This window comes from Nyctibius grandis, chromosome 2 (genome assembly GCF_013368605.1).
Source record: "Nyctibius grandis isolate bNycGra1 chromosome 2, bNycGra1.pri, whole genome shotgun sequence".
Classification (NCBI taxonomy): Eukaryota; Metazoa; Chordata; class Aves; order Nyctibiiformes; family Nyctibiidae; genus Nyctibius; species Nyctibius grandis.
The window spans coordinates 105,157,713-105,182,101 of NC_090659.1; the positions used below are offsets into that span (position 1 = coordinate 105,157,713).

Genomic DNA, 24,389 nt, shown 5'->3' on the forward strand with positions numbered 1-24,389 from the left:
AGGGGTGGCGGCAGGGGCGCTGCCGGCCGAGCTGCGGCGGCTCAGGTTGATGCCGAGTGGGCGACGGCGGCCGGGCGCAGGCCCGCGGCGGAGGAAGAGCGGCTGATCCCCCTCCGGGTTGCCATGGAGACGGGCGGGCGGTGGCGGCGGGGCTGTCAGTGAGGGATCGCACCGGGCACCGGGGCGGCGGCGGCGGCGGAGGGGAGGCCGCGAAGGCGGCAGCGGCAGCGGCGGCGGCAGCGGCAGACATGGACTCGCAGTGCGACTGTGCCGAGCCTCCGGCCGCCGAGCAGCCGTCGGGGAAGATTAACAAAACCGCCTTCAAACTGTTCAAGAGGAGGAAATCCGGGGGCGCCGTGCCGAGCATCTTCGGGGTGAGGAGCAAAGGCGGGGAGGGGAAGGGCGCCAGCAAAGCGGGGATGGTGCGGAGCCGGACGCACGACGGCTTGGCCGACGCCGTGCTGGAGAGCAGCAAGAAGGAGGAACCGGGCGGCGGCGACCCGCCGAGCAGGGAGGCGCAGGGCCGGCCGGGCGGCGGGCTCGGCCTCTCGGCCGGCGGCTCGGTGGCCAAGTCGCACAGCTTCTTCTCCCTGCTGAGGAAGAACGGCAGGTCGGAGAACGGCAAGGCGGAGAGCGCGGATCCGCGGGCGGGCGGCAGACAAAAGAAGGGGCTGAAAGGGATCTTCAGCAGCATGCGGTGGCATAAAAAGGACAAAAATGGCAAGGAGGAGAGGGGGGAAACCTCGGAGATCCAGTCCGGTCTTATTATGCCGGGGTCTCTGACAGCCAGCCTGGAGTGCATCAAAGAGGAGACGCCAAAACCTTTGTCTGAAACTCCGAACAGCGCAGGAGACACCGGGCAGGAGCCGCCGCGGGAGAAGCGCAGCGGCGGGGCACACGCCTCGGCCCAGGAGCCCGCAGCGGCAGGTGGGGAGTCGCGGGACAGCAGCCCCCCGCCCGGGGAGGAACCTGCCACCGCTGGAAGGCGACCCGAGGAGCTCAGCCACGAACGACCGGACCCAGGCGCCGGAGAGGTTGGGACTGCGAAGGATGCGGCCATAACAGGTGACATTCCAATAACGACTATCCCCCCTGTTGAACCTCACTGTGATAGCGGTCAAGAGACGGCAGCCGCCCCTGACCCTTCCTCTGTTGATCCACCCTCAGAGCAATCGATTGATCGTATTTGTTTGATGTTTGCTGACGTGACTTCACTGAAAAGCTTTGACTCTCTTACAGGCTGCGGAGATATTATTGCGGACCATGAGGAGGATGTGGGCGGCGGGAGTGGTGGCTGCGAGAAGAGCACCCCCGGGGCCAGCAAACTGGGTGCCTCCAAGAAGCACCCCACCATGGTGGCCTACCAGGGAGGAGGGGAGGAGATGGCCAGCCCGGACCAGGTGGATGACACCTACCTGCAGGAGTTCTGGGATATGCTGTCGCAGACAGAGGAGACCCAGACTGAAGGAGGTGGAGGAACAAAGAAGCCTGAGGGGTTGAAAGAGAACCGAGGTACCGAGGGGGCCCAGAACAGGGTGGCGGTGACACATGGTGGCCTCCACCAGATCCCCATTCACCTCAACCACAAAGAGGAGCAGAAGGGCAAGGAGAAGGAGCAGCACGAAGGAGTCCCAAACAGTGACGAGGGCTACTGGGATTCCACCACCCCTGGTCCTGAGGAAGATGGTTCCACGAGCATCCAGAAGGAAACCATTCCCAGGGACAGCTACAGTGGGGATGCTCTCTACGACCTCTATGCCGAGCCAGATGAGAACCCACCAGCGGGGCCTACAGATGAAGTGGTCACCTGTGTGCCACGCTCCAAGCCCGTGTCTCCAATAACAACCACATGCTCACTGAAAACACCCTCAAGCACAGTGAAGGACTCCAAGATACCCATCAGCATTAAACACCTTTCGTCGCATCCTGCCAGCCATGGAGCAGACACCAGTAACAGCCATCATGTCGCACACCATCACCTGGCCAAAAGTGAGATGCACAGAACGAAAATCCCTGTCTCTAAAGTACTGGTACGCCGGGTCAGTAACAGGGGCTTAGCAGGGACAATGGTGAAGGCTGCCACGTACCAGGACAATGCCAAAAAATAGTTGAATAAGAGGTGGAGACAGAGACAGACAGCAAGGTTGGTGTGTGAAATTCTGCATAGGACACCACAGATAATGAATTAGTTTTGCGTCACCTGAGGAATGGCACCTAAACGGCTTACTTCACTGTATTCCATGGGCCTGCACTTCTGAATCCCTTCTTGGTAGACTGTATGGCTGAATATAAAAAGTCAGCTTTTTTTCGAGCACTTTTTTTTACATTTGTATCTTTTTTCTGCAGCACTAAACACTGGGAAGGCTCATTTTTACATGCCTTTTTGGAAGCAGGACTTGGATTATGAACCTTAATGAGCATCCTTCCTCATGCAAAGCAGTGCCATCAGTTCTTCAAGGGAACAGAGTTACAACAGGAGCGACACAAGAGGTTCTTCAATACACTTATCTTTTAATTGTCTTTGGGGGAGGGGTGGAGGGTCGGTGCCTGGTTCCAAAAATGGTGTTTGCTCTACAAGATGTTGGAAAAAATGCCAAGCAAAACCCAACCAACCTAACAGGTATTTTGCCTGCTGTAGGAACGAGAGCACTGCTCAGCAGCAGACTTGATTGACTTGTGTGCAGTAGCTAAGGAGTTAGGTGGACTTGCCTAACAAGAAAACGTATTTTTGTTTGTCTGTCTGTCTGGTTGGTTTTGATCTGGTCTAATGTAAATGGGTCACAGAGACACCTGAGGTAGGTTCAGATGTTTACATCAATACTTGTCCGATAATGCATACAATCAGGTTCAGGGAAACATTTTACTAAATGCCAATATATACACACTGTTCACATTTATACAACAACTTGCTTGCCATGTGTAAATATATACATATTTTAGCAGATTTACTCAATGCTACAGATTTTTTATATTAAAAAAATCACCCATCTGTATTATCTAGAGTTTAAGCAAGAGTTAGTTTTTATAGGTAGATAATTTTACAGTTCTAAAATGATAGAACTTTGTGTAAGTACCTTAAATTAGAGCAAAACTCTGTTTCGTATGGGTTCCTGCATCCCCAGATAAGTAAGTCTGAAGTGCTGATTTTATTTCAGTGGCACATTCCATGTGTCAGAGCTGAGGTTCTGACAGCACTGCCACTGTAAACCTCTATTTTCAGGGGTTTAGACAAAGTTGCTCTGGGCTTAAACCTTACAGGGAAGGAACCCAGGAAAGAAACATGTTTTTTAATTATTATTTTTTAAAATATATAAAATTAGTTTTTGACTATTTAAAGAAAGATTAGGTTCTCATTGCTTTTTATTTTCATTCTTAGTAACATCAGAATAATTTTACTTTAAGAGAGAAAAAGAAATATGGTAAGCTAGTGGTACATAAAATGGTCTGATTAGCTTGGATCATATGAGAAGTGTATTAATGGCCAGAAAGTTTTTGAATAGTCGCTACTGTACATGGGCATTGACAACATTTCAAAGAAATTTAATAGGGTTTTAATGTGCCTGATGACATATTTTTATGATACACTGAAAAAGCTCAAAAAATCACTGAAGTCTAAAGGTAAATGTTATGTATTTAGAAAGTATTTTGATATAAGTATTTAATCATCAGACCACAGTTAATATAAAATATATGCTCCAGTGTATCTGAAAAATAATATACATTTTAAAAATATACATGTCTATATTATGCAGAGAATCCTAAATTCACATTACTGAAGCTAATGGGTCTGTTCTTACATAGCAGTTGCTTTTATTGTCTCTTAAATTGAAAGAAAAAAGGAAAATAAATATACAGAATATACATTTGAAGGATATTAAGGTTATAGATAAACCATAAAGAGCCAGGAAATACAATAATAAGACCCCTGTATATATGTATGTCTGTGGTTCACTGGGGAAATGACCTTATAGTCACAAGGGTAAAACTGGCATCTAGTTCTGAAATTACTTCAGGATTTAATACCAAACTGCAACACCCCAGTGAACAGGGAGAAAGTGTTAAATTTTCCTCATCAGTCCCTGTTTTCATGGTTTGAGTAAGAACCTTAATACACTTCAAAGAAGATTATTTTATATGTTTTCTTTCTAACAACGTATACGAGTGTGGTTTTCTACATGCCTGCTCACACAGACTTGTTGTACATATGCATGTGTCAGAACGCACCTCCTCCTAGGGTATGTGCACCTGGGTGAAGGCACACACCTGTGTGCACCCGTGCATGCTCATGCACCCCTGTCTCCCAACACGCTGGCGATGATTTCCTTTGCCTGAGAAAGGGATTTGCATTTGGCCTGACTCTGCTTGTGCGTTTTAGAAAGTTCAAGCAGAAATACCCTCAAAAGGATGAATGTACAGAACATGGAATATTATCCCGGTCCTTGGCCCCAAACGTAACGTTCCTTTTTCTGTTCTTTGTTTTCATCTGACTGTGAGGGACACATCTTTCTGCATGACAACTCTGCAGAAAAAACATAATTCCCCATTTTGTTGTAAGGATAAATTGTGCAGAGAGGTTCTACAGGGTACTGGAAGTTGAGAGGGAGGGAGGACGTGGTGAGCTTGGGGTAGTACCACGAAAACTGGAAGCACTGAGTACAGGTAGTAGGAGTGGTGCATCTTTAAATCCACTAGGAGATATCAGCTACCATCTCTACAGGACTCGTGTGTGGCAAATTACTCATCATATGCATTTTGTTTATGTTGTGGCATGTCTGTATCGAGAAACCAATACAGTGACACTAGACTAGCTCCCTCTCACGTAACGACTAACACGAATCATCATTAAAATCCTTTGTCTTCCCATCATTTTTCTCTCTCTCCTTTGTTTTCTGCCCCGTTTTTCCTCCATCCTCTGCATGCTGGCGGTCAGGATCCTCCTCGGTGCTAACCCCCGGTGCGGAGTGGGGAGCCCTGGGCTGGCAGCCGAGCAGGGGTGGGAGGTGGCCGTGCTGCCTGCCGAGGCCAGGTGCTCCACAGCAGCTCTCTCAAGCTTTCTGTTGCATACCCAGTGTAAGTACATTTTGCAAATCTCTTGGCGGTTCGTTTGGCTGCTTGCTATGTACATATTTTAAGGACAATCATATCCTTAAAAGGAAAATGGGAAAGTAGGTTGTAGTAGGGCGTCAGTATTTTGAATCATTGCGACATGCTGACGTTGATTCAGGGTAATGGTTGTGTGAGAGTGAAAATACGATTTAATGCTCAAATTAACTTTCTATTTATAAAACTCGCTTTTGTCTTTAAGCCATCTATGTTTTTTATTTTGAAAGGTAATAGAAAATTTAATGTTTACTAGGGCTTTCAATTTTCATAGAAATATATTTGTATAACTCCACACAATTCGTAAAACAATCATTGGAAGGAGGTGCAAAGGCTTTCTTTAAAGCTATATTTAATTCCTGAAAGAACCCTGTGAAATACTGTGAGATACCTAAGAACAAACAGTTAATGGCTTGCTGGATTTAAAGGCTGAGACATACAGATGTAATAGTCCTGAGGCATTCTGTGGTGGTTTGCATTCTTATTTATGTCACCCTGTTCAAGCATATATTTTCCTTGGCTTTGGTAGGTATCAAGGTAGAAATGGTGTTCTGAGTCCCAAAGATAACATTCCCAATGCTGTCGTTGTTTTGATTTTCTTAAAGAATGCTTTTCTTTATTTGTTATTTTGTGGTCTGAATGATGCTTTGTAATTATCAGCTTGTATGTAATTCATAAAGGATTTTTATAGATCAGGACTTGGCATTTAGTTATATGTACTCTTTGCACTTTCAGGTCACTACTGGCAAATTTTGTATGTTCTTATGATATTTCAATATATTGCATAGCATTTTATAGCTATCTACAGCGATTTCAGTGGTACACATTCCTGTCCTATATATCAGCACAAAAGATTTCCTTTCGGTAGCATGAAATGATGTTTTTGTGGACTTTGTCATGATAGAAGTTTTATGTACTATATATGTGGCCTGCAACAGACATAAAGGGTCTTGTTTTCCCTGTAGTGCATATGCATTTTGCTCATGCCAGTAATAGGACTCAAACACACATAATAGATTTCAGAAGAAATTCCATGGCTAGAATAAGAAAAATCTATGTTCAGTCTTACTCCATCGGTCACCAGCATTTCCTTCATCCACTGTGAATATCCTCACTGCCATTCAGGGTAGTAGAGGACTGAATTTAAAAAATTACATGCATAGACGTACACTATGAAAATTAATTCATTGATTATTTTTTAATGAATCTTACTGAATTATTTATCTAAGTTAAGCGAATATTGCACCAAAGTCTTCAAAACGTCTGATACAGATGGCATTTTCATTAAGATGCTGTAAGTGCAGATGAGCCAAATTAACAGGCTTTGCTCAGCAAAGCAAAACCTAGTTGTTTTTTAAATTTGTAGTACTGGCTGAGCTTGCAGATCAAAGGGAGCCATTGATTCTGCTACATGGCTCTGCTTGGAGTTTTTTTCCCCCCCCTGCTCTAATGGACTACTTTCAGAAAAGGCTTTTCAGCAAGATAATGGTATGAAAGAGACAGTTCACAGTAACAATAGACACTTACAAGCAGATGGTTATCTAACAGGCATAATGGGGGGACTCAAAGCAAGGTAGCCTGAAAATGTATTTTCATAGCTATTGATATGAAAGGCTGAGGCTTCTGACTTGGAAAAACAAATTGACACCGACTGAAAAGATGCTGCAGAAATGAGTCTTGGCAGAGTTTACACATGACAGCTTCTGCAGGGTCATATTTATTTATTTATTTAGGCTTTTCCTTTTTTGTTGTTGTTGTTTTTGCTTTGCTTATGTTTTCATTAGAATGACATAACCCCAGGTGTCCAGCCAGAATTGCACAACAACTGACTCTTCTGAGATTCAATGCTGAGAATACACTGTCAGTTGTCTTCAGTGGCCTGGGACTGGTCCCTGCTGAACATCCCTCCCTTCCATTGAGTGATGGGATGATGGGATTCCCTTGTCACGAGTCCACGTGCTGTTTACTGTGAGCAGGATCTATCTCAGTCTGTCTCACTGTTTGTTTTCAGGGGACAGTTTATTTTTAATCTGACTCACAGGAATGTTTTAGCTCACATCTCATCTTCCCTGTGAGCATCTCAGCTAGGAATGGTCAGCATTGATTTGGTGTTTCCTAGGAACTTGCCATATGCAAAGGAATAAGAGCTATAACCACTCAAGCCACATCCTGGGGGCCTTTACTCCTGCAAAAGCAGGTTGTTAAAGCTCTTCCTGCCTTAGAGGGCTTCTACATCCAGAACAGTTAGTACTATTGCTTGGGACCACCTTTTTTTTCCTCTCTGTCTCTTACTCCCTCTCAGCCATACTGCAGTAGCGTGAGAAACTGAGATTTTTGACCTAGCCTTCCAGCACTAGCAAAGAGGAGTTGATGCCGGTGTGTTCTTCAGGAGGTCTTTGCTCCTACTTCTTGGTCTGGAAAAAATTCACCTTCAGAACAAGCATCAAATATATTTAAAACTGAGATCTCTGCTGTGTGATCTCATACACATGGGTGAGGATGTTGAGTGATATTTTGCATGGAGTGGAATATATCCCTCCACTTTTCCTGTTGTGGACAATTTAGCAGATCTAGCAGGGAAGCACGTCACTCTTGTAGGAAAGCTCAGAAGCTGTTTGTAACGGAGGCTGTGCCCAGATTTTCTTTATCTTTGGTAAGAACTGCTTTTCTTTTTCCTTTCTGTACATATTTAAATAAATAGAGCCAAAGTTGTAATGGAGAGAGGAAAAGGTTATGTACTTCACAGGGTAAGGAGTTTAAACTGCTAGGCTGAAAGGCTTCTTGTAGCAATGGCTAGAAGAAGAAGATTGCTTTGCCTACTGTAACATCACACCCAAGCAATGCTCTGCAATAGAAGCTAATCCAGCTATGTCCACAAAGTTAAAAAACTGGCATTTGCCAACATGATCTGACAATCTCTTTCCAAGGCCCAGTTCTGCTGTGGCAAAGCTTCCCCTGACTCCAGTAAAAACTGGCGAAGGTCCTTTATCTATTAATCTTGAAGGAAATGGGAAGTGTTTCTTAAATAAGTCTTCCCTTTTTAAAAAGATGAACATTATTCAGGTGATTATGCTGTCTTTTATATTTAGTAGTATTTTCATTGATCTGAAAGCAAAACATGTCTTTCCATTGTTTTTCCATCTTAATGAGTAGCCACTCCTGCACATAACTCCAGTGCTCAGCATGTTTAAATTACAGCTAACACAATCACTGCCTTCCTTAATCTGACTTGTGATGGCAAAACCAGGACCAGATCCCTTCCACAGTGCTAAAACCCCTGCTTATTGTGTCATTGTTCTTGTTTTTTGATATGGTAACTAGTGATGCCTCCCTTTAATTGTTTCACAGCCACATCTGAAATCTGTTTTTAGGGAGAACAGTATGTAGGGACTGAACGGTAAGAACTTTAACATATTTTTATGATGTTGGATAATGTTGCATCAAAACAGTTGCTATTTCAGTATCGGGTTGTTTCCATGGGCTTTTTATGCACGTGCATTGGAAGCTTTGAACATAATGTGCTCGTAAAAGAAAATCGGCTACATCTGCTTTGAATTACGCCTGACCTTAAAATGTAAAAGCTACACATCTGGTGATGTTTCTTAGTTAATGGCAGCAAAGGGGAAGGTCTGCCCCAACTCACCTGCACCCCGCGGACTGGGGGAGCAAGGTACTGTCACTGGGATAATTTGCTGTCTGACCCTGCTGTGTGGTCCCAGCAGAGGAGTGCGGGGTGTCACCACGGGGAGGTGTCTGCCAGATTGGAGAGCAGCAGGAAAAGCCAGGGTGGTGGTGCTGTGCTGGGGTGGGAGGATTGATAGGGTGACTGGGAGACGGGGTGAAAGCAAGGGCTGGACCTCTGGTCCTTATGGAAAGAGAGTTAAACATATGCCTATTAAATCTGGCTCCTTTTTTTCTTGCATTGATGCTCAAATTGCTGTGTTACACTGAGTTAAGAGCCAGACTGTGATAGTGAGTGCAGGGGTCTGGGGGTGCTCACGCCAGTGCTCCTGCCAGTGGACTACAGTGTGACTGCTCTCATCAACACCTGAGCAGTGCCCATGCCTTCGTTTCTGAAGGCAGTTTTAGCACAGACACTTCCACAAATCCCCTGTAGCCCAGCACCAACCCGTGCCATCTCCCTATTCCTCCATCCTCATTGTGCCAGGGGTATGTGAAGACCCAAGCCCTTGGCAGGGTGGGGAGCGCTGGCTGCACCCTTGTGGCCCAAGGGCAAGTGGGGAGGGGGTGTAAGACACACTGTGCAGCAGCACCGCCAAGTCCTAGGCAAAGTGCAAGTAACTTTCTGCAGCACGTGGCTTGATAAAAGCAATGTTATCCAGCTTTTCAAAAGAGGGAGCAAGACTAAAGATATTGCCTTTGTGTAAAATCAAAGTAAATCCTCTGCTGTGGGACAGATGGCAACAGCTGGACAATATCTCAGTCCATCAATATTCCCTCTAAAATCAGTGGATCTGTTAGTGGTGTTGGTTGTTCCATTAAGACTGAATGAAGATCCAGTAATTTGGCCCCATCTGAATTTTCCTTGCTGTGTTTGTCAGCAGTCTGTCTCAGAAAAACTCTAGTGTTGAGGCTTGTGGCCCTGTTGGATTGGGGAGTGAGGTATGAATGTGGTTGGTGGAAAACACAGATTTAATAAGTCCAGAAAACACAGCATGGCTTCAGTCTTTTATCACAGCCCAACTCTGCTTAAATATCATGGTGTGCCTGAGGAAAGCGTAGCAGGGACTGCTCTACACTGCATCTGACAAACCAATGCTCGTGGGGTTTCCTACGTGCTGAAAGGGACAGATGTGTCCTGTTATTAAGTCACTTAATCTGTTCCTATAAGATGTGTTATAGCTGACAGATCACTGTTAATTACAATTTTCCCTTGTATTTTTTGTGTCAGACACCTCCGGTAAGGTAGCGTATGACCTATTCGAGATAATGAGCGACTAAAGCCAGAACTCCCTGCTCTTCTTACTAAATGGTTTGCTAATAACCTGGCGAGTCTGTGTGCACCAACTTCTTCTGAGTGAAAGCTCAGAACACTCCGGGGGATGTTTTTGGAACAGACTGTTAGACATACTCAGCTCCTTTCCACTTCTGCAAACTTCGATGAGTATGCGTCTCCTTGAATCACTGCATTCTTAACGTATTTACAACCTAACTGATAGCAATAGATGTCTTTCTTCCCTGGCAGTTCACGAGGATATACTAATCAGTGTTTATTATATTTTTAATTCTGTAAATATTTATTTTGGTACTCTGTGTATTTATTGGCACTGATTCTGGTGTTTGCTTATGTGTCATTGTAAATGTTGATGGTTTCAATAGTCTTGCTTCTAATGAATGTAAGGAACTCAGACTAACTGCACTTTTCTTCCATTCAAAAATCTTACAGTGAAAAATATTCCCACTGTCATATTATGTGTTATAATGAATACTGTTAATAAAATCAGTTGTCACTTTTCATTGATGAACGTGAAGGTTACTTTTTGATGTTCGAGCTACAGAGAGCGCCAGTCTATTCAGTGCACTGGAAAATACTAGGCTTTTGAAAGCAAGACATTAGGGAATTATGTCCCCAAAACAGCATAAAAGAGAATACTTGGGCATGTGTGCACTTTCATTTTTATGTAGAAATGTCTTCAGCAGTTTTACTAATAACATCATGGACTAACTAGACTAAATTCCTTACTTAGGGGAGGGCTTTCATAAATGAGAGAGTTTTTGTCTTCTGGTCTTCTGTTTCATCAGCATGTTTTTTTGTTTTTTGTTTTGTTTTCCACCTTTAAACCACTTAGACAATGGAAATGGACTGACTTTGATTTTGTTTATCAAATCAGCCTTGCTTCGTGGTTCTCCTGGTTGGGAAGCCAGCAGGGAAGCTGATTCTGTTGGCACAAGTTGACTTGGGAGTTGCGGTTTTGGTGTGACAGCTAGAAAATGCAGTCTGCTGTCAGCTACATTTCCCACCTTTAAAACTGGGACTTGACTGCTATGACTATGAAGTGACATTTATTAGAACCTCTGTTTTGCAACTTTCTCTAAATTTCTTGTATTTATAAGATGCATAAAGCATTTGCATCAATCTAGTTTTAATCCTTATGTTTAGTTACTTCACTTAGCTAAGTAGCACTGCCTTGCTAAGGGTTCAGGAAGCCTCCCATGTTGCTACTTGTCCATGGAAGATACTGAACCTGCCAGAATAAGAACTAGAATAAAATCTGTTCAAAAGTTTTCAAGGAACAACAAAGCAAAAGGTATAAGCGAGCTCATTATGCAAGTAAGGAGCCGAACATGGTGACAGAGTATAAATTGATCCTATGTTCACAAAAGCATAACTCCTCTTTCCATTAGCTGGAATGAGGCTGAAGAAATGTTTTCCCAGTGATTTAATGCACAAGCAATTTTACATTCAGGGCTTCTCAGCCTATGTCTCCTATTGCATGTTCATGTCTTTTATCCTATGCATCTGGAAGCAGAAGAGTTGTGGTTTAAATTATTCCCTGCTGCAGAAGATTGCCTAGTGATTACCTTGTTTGTGTCCAAGTATAGCTACTGGGATTTTTTGGGGGCAATGGGGTTGAAATGCAGTGCAGGGCAAAAGTACATCAACCTCATGAATCTTGATAACTGTAGATCTGTGTGATGCAGCTGTTAACACCTTCCACAAAACCAGACTACAGTAGCCTGGCAGATCCACTGTGACAGAAAAAACTGAAAAGTCTCCTGAAACCAGGAGACTTGGCCCAAACAAGATGAAGAGGCTGAGTTTCTAATATTGAGCTAAAGTCCCTTACCAATTAAAACCAAGATCGGTCATTCCTGCCAATACATCTCTATGATTTGCATGGCCACCTGTTAAGACCTGGTCGCAACTAGTTCATAAATCCCTTGGAGTAAATTAAGGTGAAACAACACCAAATAACTGGTATGAAATTAAGAGCAATTTATTAATACAGGGAAAGTTGCATGGTTGTAAGTGTCTTGGGTTTCTAAAGGCATTGAGAAAAGAGAGAAAAGGAAAAGGGAAAAGAGAAAGAGGATAAAGCCTATGAGAGAGAGAAAGAGAGATCACCACCCTTGGATCCAGCGAAGTAAGTTGTCTGTAGAGTCGGTAAGTTGCTTGCAGAGTTGCTCCTCCGGTAAATCGCTTGCAGGATCAGTCCTCAGGTGGCGGGCAGGCGGGAGCGCGTGCCAGCATCCCAAGTGAGATGCGTCCCAATTAGCATGCGAGATAGGAGAGGGTGGTAACATCCCTCTTGTCTCCCCCCCTCTGCTCCCTTCCCATGATAATTGGGACGCCTGCGCTTTGTATTCTTAGATTGTTCTCGAAATGAGTCGGTGGTCCCCCAAGGGGTGCCTGGTGGTCGTGATCCCCTAGTTGTGGTGTCCGCTGTATGACCCCGCTTCTGCACAAGCGTGGCTGAGGCCTTGCAAAGTTGTTGCACATGTAGGCTGGCCCCAAGGGAAAGATACCATCCCTCCTCCTCCGCAGGACTTGTCTCTTCCTCCAGCCAGAGTTGTAAATCACAACAACTAAGACACAGCAGGGGTATTGTTCTGTTCCCAAGACCCTTATCTCTTGCCAGACTTGCAGGCCTCTGTAGTACACATACCCTCCTCCAGCCAGAGTTGTCAAACAGTTGTTTAAGGCATACAAACTCTGTCCGCCACACCACCTTACTGGAAAAGTGTTTGCAATGGTAGTGATGACCTGGAAATCTTCCTGTGACCCATTCATTGAAGGTGAGTGCTCTATCCAATCTGCAAATCTATCGAGCAAGAAAGAGAAGAGAATATTCTTGACTCCTAATAATTGGTAAGGAATATTGCCAAGACTAATGGACCAGTGGACTGACTGTGAGTGAGTACTAGTCTCATTTTAAATCCTTTTCCTTGAATCATGGTATTTTTCCCTTTCAAAGTGATTGTACAGGAGTTACTTACTAGGAGCTCACATTGAGCAGATGCCTGCGCCTACCTACCACGTTGCACATCTGCTTCCAATTAAAACCATTCCACAGTGCCCTGAGGGGATGGAAAGGAGGCTCAAAGGTTCTGCAAAGGGTTATTTCAGCAGCCATAGATGCCGCTGTGGCAGCTGAGGTCTAAGAACCTGCTTCATCTCTAGTGACACATCACTCCTTTTACTCTGCAAAGACCCTTAGCACTTGGCTCAGATACTCATTTAGACCCTGGGAACAGGAGGTCTCCTGTTATGACTAATGAAGGAGACTTGTCCTTGACCAATATGTGCATTTTTTCCAGCTTAAGAAAAGTTAACATTTTTAAAAAGATATGGATGGACTCTCATAGCTACTATTCTAAATAGAACAAGACAAATGCTGTTGAAGTACAACTTCCCACAGCTACTCCAAAGACTAACAAACAACCCGTTCTGATGCTGCATCCTTATGCAAAGACCCTTCATGAAGTGGCTCTAAGCAGTACTCCCACATGAATCCCAGGTGAGATGACCTAGAGCCAAGGGTTGCCACCAGAGGGGAGGGAGGACTTGTGCCTTCCGACAAAGCGCTGGTCCGGACCAGGGAGGTCTGAGTCCCTCTTCCACCACTTCCTTTCCAGGCAGTTGTGACCTGATTTACAGAAGGCTGCAGGTACCACATTTTAAAGTCTGATCCACAAAATCAGCTGCACCTAGCTGTGGTATTGCTTAGAACTTGTGGTCTGAGGTTTTATGATAAAATTTCACTATCAATCACTTAAGCACCTGCACCAGGCAGGCTCAAAAGCATTGCATGGCTGGGTCTGCTCTCCCATGTATCATGGTGGGAGTCATGGACAGGCTCTTCCTCGGCCACATCAACCTTCTCTGTTGGTGTCACTTGAAATTCATATGTCCCTTGGGCAGAGGAGAGACTTGAGTAAAGATCCTCTGGGTGAAGGTCCCAATGAGCAGAGGTTGACTGGGTAGAAGAAGCAGCATCGTGGAGGTGGTGGGAGAGGTTGAGGCAGCTAAACCTAGGGCAGTCAGACGCCTTCGGGCAGCAGTGTCCTCTCCTGCTTTGCAGGGGGATGGTTGCCTCCAGGACATATATGTGGCTCAAGGTGCTTCAAGGACATGTTCAGCTGTAGGCTACCACACTGTGGGAACAAATGGTGCTGAGCACCTTGCATGGGGCTGGAAACATGCAGGGTGACATGCTGAATGCAAAGTAAACAAAAATCCTGTGACCGAACAGTATTTTAAGGACAGAAATTATGCTAAACTTGTATGTCATGTAAAGCAAATCTGTTCCATTCCTGCCCAGCTCCATTTGTTCACCTGTAAAGATGAAAACACAACCTAATTTTGCAACAAAATATGTTTGAATAAATACAGGCAAATGTGTCTTAGTAAATATGAGTAATGAAAAACCTGCTCTCGGTTATGGCTGTGAAGACACTGGCCACAATCTAAAGTGGACATGAAAAAAAATCTGTTCTACTAAAATGACGTAGAGGATCAGAAAAATGATGGTAACAAAAATCAAATGAATTGTTCTGAGTATTTCTTAAGGAAAAATAGAGACAGATAAGAATTCAACTAGTCTTGGTCTGTCTTTATAGTAGGGATATACGACATCTACATCTGTCTTTCTCTGAGTTTCTACCCTTCACATTCTGCACTAATAGATTTTGTTTACTGACAAGATACCAAATCGTACAAAAATGAAGCATTTACAGTGAAGAAATCGGTCCTGCTACTCTTTTGCTTATAGGTGTCCTTTTCCCCCCGTGTTAACATATTAAGCTTTTGATCCTTCCAATTAGAATATATCCAGTCATTATCATGCCACATTTAGGGCCTGATTACGCAGCTGCTGCGTCTGAACAGCTTCCTTCAAATCAGTAAGAAATGCTCATACGCAGCAACTGCAGAAATGGTGCCTGCATCCTTCACAGAGCTGCCTATTGCTGCTTTCTCAGGGGGCTTAGAATATTTATGTCTATCGTCACTACATGATGTTGATTTTGCCTGTAGGTTTTTTTTGCTAGTCTTATAGAAAACCCGGTAAATCTGCAAGTTTTATGAAAAAACAGTTGGACCGGATTACACGGTTAAGTTAACTTGTCTATGCTGGATCTTAATTCTCTCTCAAGATGTAACATGTATTCAGACTGATTTAAAATAAATGACTGTATGGGAAAACAAAACAGACATCAGAGCACAAGCATAAAGGCAAATGTCAGCCCCTGTCTCTGAAATGACCGGGACCCTCAGTCCCAAGCTATGAAACCTTACATTTCTGCCTCAGTGCAGGCAAACACACAGCACTATTTATAGCACAGCCTTCTGTTAGAATAGGCTTCATTGGAGGATTTACATGACTAACCAAAAGCAAAAGCCTTTTGTACTTTGTTTCCATAAGAGAAAGCCAGTGTGAAGCTGGTGTTCACTGGGCTGAATTACAGAACTATCAGTTACTAGAAAACCAGTTACTAATTCAAAGGCATCTGTTACCATGGCACAGGTCTCTTCTTCCCTTTCCATGCCCCAGATTTAGCACCAATGATGGGAGCTTAGTGAAAGCTCCAAAAGAATGGTTCTTACCTCTGAAAAATAAAATGCATAGTCAAGGAAGACCACATGTTTTCATGGCAACTAAGGAGTAAAGGGTTAAGACCTAGGAGATGGCTCTGAACCAATGAACAGTACAAAAGACTCCTATTAGCAAATCAAGAGCACAGTGTGCTCTGATTTCCCCCCTTGTATCTTCAATTAAACCCTTTGGGCCACAAAGTTACTGTTCCTGCCAAGGACAGCAATCAACGTGAGGTGATTATTTTAGGTTCTGCTACATACCCTGAAGTCTTGTGAAAAAGAAAACCAACCCTCCCTTCACCCTCTGATCCGATTTCCAGGGCAGGGCAGGCCCACCAGCTAGTCCCCATCCTTTCATCTCGCTGTGCCAGCTGCAAGCACCCAGACTTTCCCCAGAGATGCCACTTTCTCACAGATGCCTGCCTCTTCCTGCCTTCCAGATGGCAGCAGGCTTCTTAACAAGCTCCCCGATTTCTCTTTTCCCCCTTGCGATTTCATTTCAATGTTATCTTGTCACATCTGTTTTTCTCCAGTTGGATGATGTGCAGGAGCATGAGATGTAATGCTTCTTCAGGAGGTTACCAACCTGCAGCTCCATGGCTGTTTCAGACCTCCCTGCTGCAGAAGTGCCCCCCATGCAGCGAGGATCACTGATGCTCTGGTGTGCCAGTGACAGCCCCTGCCCCAGCTGCCGAGCCGAGGTAAGGACCACTTTGTTGAGGTTTGCAGGCTGCTTGTTTCCTTGTCTTGTTCTGCATCACTGAACTTAGTCTTTCCTCCCTTGGGCTTTTCTGCAGGGCTTCTTAAGGCTCCCTGGCGCTGTCACGGGGCTGTTCAACATGGCTCGGGAAGGAGGAGAATGGCTGCAGAACAGCACGGGGAATTGGAGTCAGGCTGTGATATCCTTTCACATATGTCCTCTGTGTCCTTCAGTGCAAAACTCCATCTCTTTGCTTTTTCCTCCTCTAAATGGGGATTGTGATCCTTCTACAGCAAAGGCTCCATGTGGCCAAATCCTTCAAATTTTAGCGCACTGCCTGTGAAGCGATTTGAGCCGTGGGTAGGGCTATGGTGCAACAGCAGCACCCTCTCATTTCCCCCATCCTGTCCAGATTCACCAGGTACAGATGTGGCCATAACCTGAATGAGAAAAGCGGAGGAAAAAAACCCTCTTTCCCATATTTTTAGCATGGAATGGCAGTGGTATGTTCCCAGGGTGAGGATTTGGCTGAAGAGTGGCCATGGAGCTGCCTTTCCTTCCCCTTGGCTGTGGTGCTGGTGCCCCCGGAGTTCTGCAAATGTGGGATTAAAGAGCTGGAGAGGAAGGGTGCCAAGGGGAATTGGCAGCATCATGGAGCAGTGGGAGGGGGATGTTATAGTCCTTCCTCAGCTGAGGCCCCACAGTGGAGACCCTTCACCTGCCAGGGGCAGGAGAAGGAGACATGTGGGGGTTAAAACATCTTGAGCCTCTTGATACATCTGTCCTTCCACCTGGCTATAGATGCTCTTGCCTCCAGATGGCCTTTCTTCTGTGTCTTGCACAGCTTTGACCTGCTGATGGCCACAGACTCTCCACTTTCATTAAACTAATTGAAGAAACACCAGAGCAGGGAGCAATACCAGTCATAAAGGGATGTTCTGCTGCCTCCCTCGCTTCCAGTTTTCCACTAGGGATGGCAGCAGTAGTTATTCATTGCTCCCACCGTGCAGCCAGAAGGCAGCCAACCTTGGGATTTGATGAGCCAGGCACGGAGCCTCGCAGAGTGATGTGGTTCCATGGCTCTGGAAAAGGGCAATGTGGGAACTGGTATGTTGGTTGAACTGGTGACCCACCTGATCAAGCAGCCTATTGCTGTCCACAGATACCAGCAGAAAAGATCTTTTATAAAGACACATGAAGACACTACTGTGGATAATTATGCAGTGTCTGTTTGGCAGAAGAAGTACCTTTGTAACTTCAGGTTGTGATTTGTCTCTGTTTTGATGAAAATTGTTTGTATCACTTATTACCAGCAAGGAAATGATTCCCACTTGCATAAATACTCACTTTTAGTGAATCTTCCAAGATTCTTTGCTTCAGTTATATCCTGTGGCTATGAGTTCCACACATTGATTATGCTTCACTAAAAGAGAGAAAGAAAAAAAAAACACCTCATGAGATGTAATTTTAGGTGCTAGGTAATCAATTTTTAATAGGGCAGGCTCAAAAGGAAAGAAAGGTAAGAGAAGGAGAACATCCTGATGAGGTGTATTATATTGCCACAAAGTTGTTTGAAATGGCCTCATTACTCACGCATGACTCATGCATTTACAAAGGAAAAAGTCAGAATTTTTAAGGAATATTGGTCTGGAAACAAAAGGGATCTCCAGTCCTTCAGCCAGCAGGCCAGGACTGGGGATGATGCTGACCTGGCACAGCTTCGCTCCTGTGCTGGGCAGAGCCGGCTGGGTTATGCTGTGCCACCCTGGCTTTCGCCTTCCCTGCCTGCTTGGCAGGCAGCAGGAACACAGCGTTATGAAGTGGAGGTACTCAGAAACCTAATTCAGAAAGCATTTGTTTCCAAATCACGTGGTCCGTTGTCCTCAGATAGTTTTTAACCGTCTCCTGGCTGGGTTTATTCTCCTCCTGCATTTCTAGGGTCAGCGTTTGAGAGCAGGGTGCTGCCGTGGCCAGGGGTTGAGCAGCCACCTCTGGCAGCATCTCTGCAGGGGAAAGCTGCTGCCTTAGCTCTCCAGTAAATCGGCCCATGCTGAAGTCTGCTTATTAGATATTATAACCCATGGGAGACATGTTAGTTAATTTAACGAAGTTTTGCTGTGGGCTCTATTTCACTGACTGGTCCCAGTTTTGGTCCCAGAGCAGTGTCCTGAGGGCTCCTCAGCCCAGCCCGTATCTGCCTGAGTGTGGCTTCCACCACAGTGAGACCTCCTCTTGTGTTTCCTTGGGCTGTCTCTTACAGAGACACAGAATCGCAGAGGGGTTGAGGTGGGAAGGGACCTCTGAAAGTCAACTGGTCCAACCCCTCTGCTCAAGCAGGGCTACCTACAGCTGGTTGCCCAGGACCATGTCCAGAAGGCTTTTGAGTATCTCTAAGGATGGAGACTCCACCACCTCTCTGGGCAATCTGTGCCAGTGCTTTCTTGCCCTCACTGTAGCAAAATGTTTCCTGATGTTCAGAGGGAACCTACTGTGTTTCAGTTTGTGCCCATTTGCCTCTGGTCCTGTCACTGGGCACTACTGTGAAGACTCTGGCTCCTTCCTCTTTGCACCCTCCCTCTGGGTATTTATATACAGTGATGAGATCCCCCTAAGCCTTTTCTTCTCCAACCTGAACAAGAGAGATGTTTTCTAGAAGAAGTGTCACAGGTCACATTGCTGCCAGAAACACATTGGAGAAATGTGCCGGGGTGAGTGACTATCCCTGCTCAGCCCCACACCATGCTTTGCCCCACAGCAGGCATGCGTGGGTACTTGCCTGGAGCATGGTGAACCTGGAGAGCTTTTGAGACCATGTGCTCTCCCAACAGGGAGAGAAGTGACACACAAGCCCTCACACTGTGTGCGGTGGCTCAGGGCTGGGAGGTGATGGAGGGGTGGTGGGAGGGGTAGAAAGATTTTCCTGAGCAGCAGCACCAGCTTGTTCTGCCACAAACTGGCATATAATGGCCCAGATGAGCTCCACATACCTCCTCACAGCAGATATGGTGAAGCTGCTACTGCTGGCAGTGCATGTCAACACTGCTGCTTTTCCCCAAGCCCCAGCTCACCCTTCTTTTTCCTGTTAGATACTCTCACAAAGAGATCATTTCTTTTATGAAAGGTGAAGCATCAGCCCAGCAAGCTCTTGACTGTGAAGAGCAAATGATTTATTTAAGATGCCTTTGTACTTTGCTAAGGAACCCCAGCTGGATGAGAGTGTGTCCTGGCTGGTGCTGTGCTGGAGCCACTGCTCCCACGGCTTTACAGCACTGATAGACCGGACAGAAGGCGTGGGCATCTGGGGAAACTGAGTCTGCCCTGAGGAAATGTAGTGAACTGGAAAAGGCACTTGCAGGACCAAAGGACACCTGTGTTTTAGTCCTACTTCTCCCACTCACCTGCTGCCTGCATGTGAACCAGCTCACCTCTTTGCTGGGCGTTTACACAGTGCAAATGTCACTTACTGGAGTACCTTCTGCTCCAGCTGTTCAAGCGTGGGTGCAGGAGAGAAGACCAGTTTGTGGCTGCTGTTTCTGTCCAAGCTTGTGCTAGCTCCAGGGACCGTCCTCCTGACTACTCAAAGGTCTAAGGCAAATTAGCTCCATGATACTCTTCATTGGGAGAGCTCCATTAGCAACACGTGTGATAACATCCTACCCCTTATCTTCCTCTGCTGTGGCTATTACCAGACCCTCCTGTGTGGTTTTAACAGTGTACTTCCACTGAGGACCTTCCACCCGCGGAAGGGCTTGCGGGTGCTGCCGAGGTGCTCTGGCTCTCATTAGGCTCTGACCCTGCTCTTGACCATGGTGGAGGAGAGCTTCCCAAGTCATGTAGGCTGGGAGAGGATCAGGTCTTTGCAGAGGGTTTTCAAACCCCTCCGGTGTGAGAAAAGCTACAGTGCTTACAAGGCACAACTTCAACTTCTGTACAATTTATAATTTTCTTTAATCGCTTAAAGCGCTCTAATTTTTACACCGTTGTGAAAGGATCTTTGTTTACAATGATTGCAGAGGGTAATATTTCTAGCATGGGTAACCATGGCAATGGCTAATTCTATTCTCAGGAACTGTGCCAGCTGCACTAATGCCTTATAGTAGCATTCAAGCAGTTTGCTAATGCGAGACTTCTCGTTTATTGTAGGAGGACTTTTTCCTGTGTACATGCATTAGCCTATAGTTTCTTAAAAGCACATTCTTTCTCAGTAATACATGGGAAAAAAAGGCAAAACAAAACAAGCAAATCCCAGTTACACAGCTCCTCTTGCACGTAAGGTTTTCCTGTTTTTTTCTTGGAGACTGTATTATAAGATACATTATTTAAGGAAACTCATGGTATGCAATAGCCTGTTTTGTTTTTACTACCACCTTCTAAAATAAGGATGAGCTTAGGATGCTCTAGAGCAGCTGTTTCTTACACAAAAAGACACCACCCTGTAAACTTATCTAGTCACAGATATGTGGCTTTTATCACTAGGGGAAGTACTTTAACTATTTTAAAAGTTTAATTTTATAAAGAATTTTATTTGAGTAAAGAATAATTTAAAATTATATTACTTTATAAAAATATATATTACAGCTTGGAGTCAAATTACTTCAACACCAAATCATTGAAATTGATTAAAATATTGTTCTCATCTCTGTATGAACATAATTACTATATTTGTAAAAAAATTATATAAAATAAGTAAAACATGTATTTTCACATGTTTCATCATTTAAATGCAATTTAAATTATTTTAACAAAGAATGTTCCAAATGGAATATTTTTTAGCTTATATGATTTAGGGTATGTTCATTAGAAACCCTTAAGGAATAGCTAAACTACAGTTCCTGTCATTCCATGGAACGCGGTCTCAGAGTACAAAACCAGCCAGGTGGAATAAAGCATCCTCTTCTGTTTTCAGAAAAACATTAACAACAAACCCAAGTCTCTTATCCAAGATCAAAATCCTTAGGAAAGATTTATGGAGCAACTGTTGAATTGGTCAAAGTCATTTGGAACGGTTGTAGCTTGAGGGTTTCTAGAACAGCATTTCTTAGCCTTGTGTCTTTGATCAGAGAAAGGTGAATGTGTCCAAAGAAACAGCATAGCACAAGCCTTCAGTTTTTTTCACATCACAAAGCGTATTGATCTCTTTTCTATGGTTAGTGATTCAGTGCCCTAATTAGTGGGCTCTGTTGTCACCAGTCTCTAAGTGACCGACATCTGCCCAGAAGCAGCTGTCGGGTGGCTCACGCAATAGCTAGCCTCCCTCCACAGGGCTCCCTGTCATCATCTGTTCGTTCTCTGCTCTCCAGAAAAGATCTCTGTCCATACCCCTAAAGACAAAACAAGATCCATCAACTACAGTTGCCCAACAAGTTCAGTCTGGGTTGACTTAAACAAGAAAAATTCCCCCAAATTACAGTTCTGCTCCGCCTGGGATAGCTCAGTTCTTCTGCAGCTCAGTAATGCCCCCGCCTCTTTAGCATTTAAAAAAGTAGGTCAGTTCTGACATGAAAACAGCCCGGAAAAGCCGTAGTGATTTTCCACCAAACTGTCACAACTCAATGGCTGACTTTTTTCTTCACCAGTTTCTTTTGCCAGCTAAGACAGTCCCCGGGGTTTAATGCAAATGGTCAAGTCACTTGGGTCTTCCTCTGCCCCCTGAAACCACAAATATTAATTTTGTGGAAATTTACAGCTTGTTTGCTTTTCTCCCTCCCTTCGTCCCAGTGCAGATGGCCACCAAGAGGACTGGTCCTCCCAGCCCAGGAGCCTCCACCCCAGCGGGGCTCTCCCCCTGGCTTTGCTCGACACGGCAGCCAGGCACCGGCACTTGGGCAGCTGACCCCAGCCTGGATACACGTGCCAGGGGTGGGGGCACTGCAGGTGGGTCTGATAACTGCTGGCCTGATGGTTTCTTCCTGTGTGTATGAAGCCATGTTGTCTCCTCTCCCTGCTTTTGCTGGAAGCTTAGAGGAGATTTTCCAATGTGGGATGATGGCACAGGAACAGTTTGTGCACTTTTGTGCACTGACCTGATGAACCCTGATGGACCTGATGGCAAACTTGATGAACCCTGCCAAAATTGTCTAAAAGAGGAATGGTGGCTGACCTTGAGCCACTGACCTCATCTAAACCTCGAGCTACCCAGTGTTTGCTGCTATTTTCACAGCTGCCCCAGATAGCTGCCACGACTTGGGAACGCTCTGTTTCTGGGTTTTGTTTTTTTTTTTCTTTTTTATGAAAGTTGTACTGACAAAAAAGAAAGCTACAGAAAGGGAAAAGAAAAAAAGGAGAGAGAAAGAGAGAGAGACTCACTTCATACAGCTATTCCAGATGGCAGATACCCAAGCCCAGGCTCCTTCACGGAGGTGTAAATCCAGCATTCACTTCTTAAAGTCTGTGGAGTTACCCTTGATTTATGCTGGTGTGCGAGCAGTCCTGGCTGACAGAGCTGCTGCAGTAGTGCAGGATAAGTGCTCAGGGAACAGGGAGGTTGCATCGCGATTAGAAACTAACGCTGTCCCGAAAGGAGAGATGTATACAAATTCCTTCTGGGTTTGGGAACTCGTGACAGGACCAGTGTTTTGCACAGTGCCATGGCCGTTCCTCCCAAGCGAGCTGGGCTGCGATCCCACCTCTTACTTTGCTGCAGGCAACAGACCTCCACAGAAGTCCTCTCTCCCTTTCAGGGGGAGAGGTGGTGCCCGAAAAGCTTCCAGTGAGGGGACTCACACCACAGAGGGTTAAAGTACTGTAATTTCCGAGGCAGTCCTGAGTTCCTCATTTTCTAAGGGCTGCAGTGCTGCTCATTAGAAGCAATTAATCTCCAGTGCTGTGCTCTCCTGTCAGCTCGTGCTGCAGTCACGGGCCAACTCATCCATGAGGAAGCAGCCGGGCATCCCACGCTGACCAATGTCTCCTCCGATGTCTCACTTTGCTCTTGTCCTTCACAGGTGGTTCAGGTAAATATGTGCATGGATGTAACACATTAATGGCAGTCACATCTAAGCTCTACGAATGAGGGGAACCCTGGACATCTGCTGCTGCTGCTGAAAATCAGGTTTGTGATTGAATTAGCTGCAGTTTGAGAGATGTGAGCCATTCCCCAGTGCCCGGGAGCTCTGTAATCGCTCTATAGGAGACAGCTAAAGAGGAATCAATGCACTGATTTGGGAAGTTTTCTCTGATAGCTCTTTTCCTTAACATTGGTGCCAACTGTAGATGGTGCAAAACATTGCCATACTTCTCCAGAGACCCACCTTTGTGGACAAATTGGCACCAATCTTTGGCATCCCTAAGACCATAGGAGAAGGCATTGCTCAAACAAGTGAGGGGACGGTTTTCAACACCCTTCCACCACAGACATTATTCTTAGGCCTGCGTATAAACCTGTTTTCCATTCAGAGCTCTGGCTGGTGTAATGGAGCTTGAGTTAAGGGTTTCACTGCTGGTTTTACAAGGTAGCACTGTCTGTCCAAGCAACTATCCAAGGTAGTAGGACTCTGTCTAATTTTTTCTCTCTCATTTACTGATTGATCACCTGTAACCCAAACCCCAGTCAGAGATCACAAACATCACCTGAGACATTACAGATTCCTACAGCAGATCTCAGTTCTCCTGAACACCCCAGAAACCCCCTGCAAAACACGTGGAAGACCCTGAAACTATCATCTGGGAAAAGGCCAAACCTACATACCCTGGGCCAAAAAGGTTGATGATATCACATAGAAATGCATGTCCCCATTAAACCTCATACTACCTGACCCACCAGGGACCCTGGGAACTGAGGTATCCACTGCTCACTTTGTTTGTCAGCCATGACTTTCATTTCTCATTCTCACCAAACTAACTTTTTTCTTTTTCCTTAAAGCTTCCACTCACCCAGCTTGCAAGTCATTGAAGAGCAACTGCATAACATGTAAAAACTACAAAGAACAGGTATTAGGACCCTGTTGTAGGATAAAGCCACTTTACCAGCATTAGAAGTTTGGCTGGAGGTGGCCCGTGGAGAGTCCCTGCTGGGAACAGGAGCTGTGCAGG

General features: G+C 45.3%; 1 protein-coding gene across 1 annotated transcript; it reads left to right on the top strand.

Moving 5' to 3' along the window:
- The first annotated feature begins 248 nt into the window (after window positions 1-248).
- On the top strand, window positions 249-2,108 carry AMER2 (APC membrane recruitment protein 2). Its single transcript, XM_068395421.1, has 2 exons — window positions 249-1,065; window positions 1,240-2,108. The coding sequence occupies exons 1-2, from the start codon at window positions 249-251 to the stop codon at window positions 2,106-2,108; spliced, it is 1,686 nt and encodes a 561-aa protein (XP_068251522.1).
- The last annotated feature ends 22,281 nt before the right edge of the window (window positions 2,109-24,389 follow it).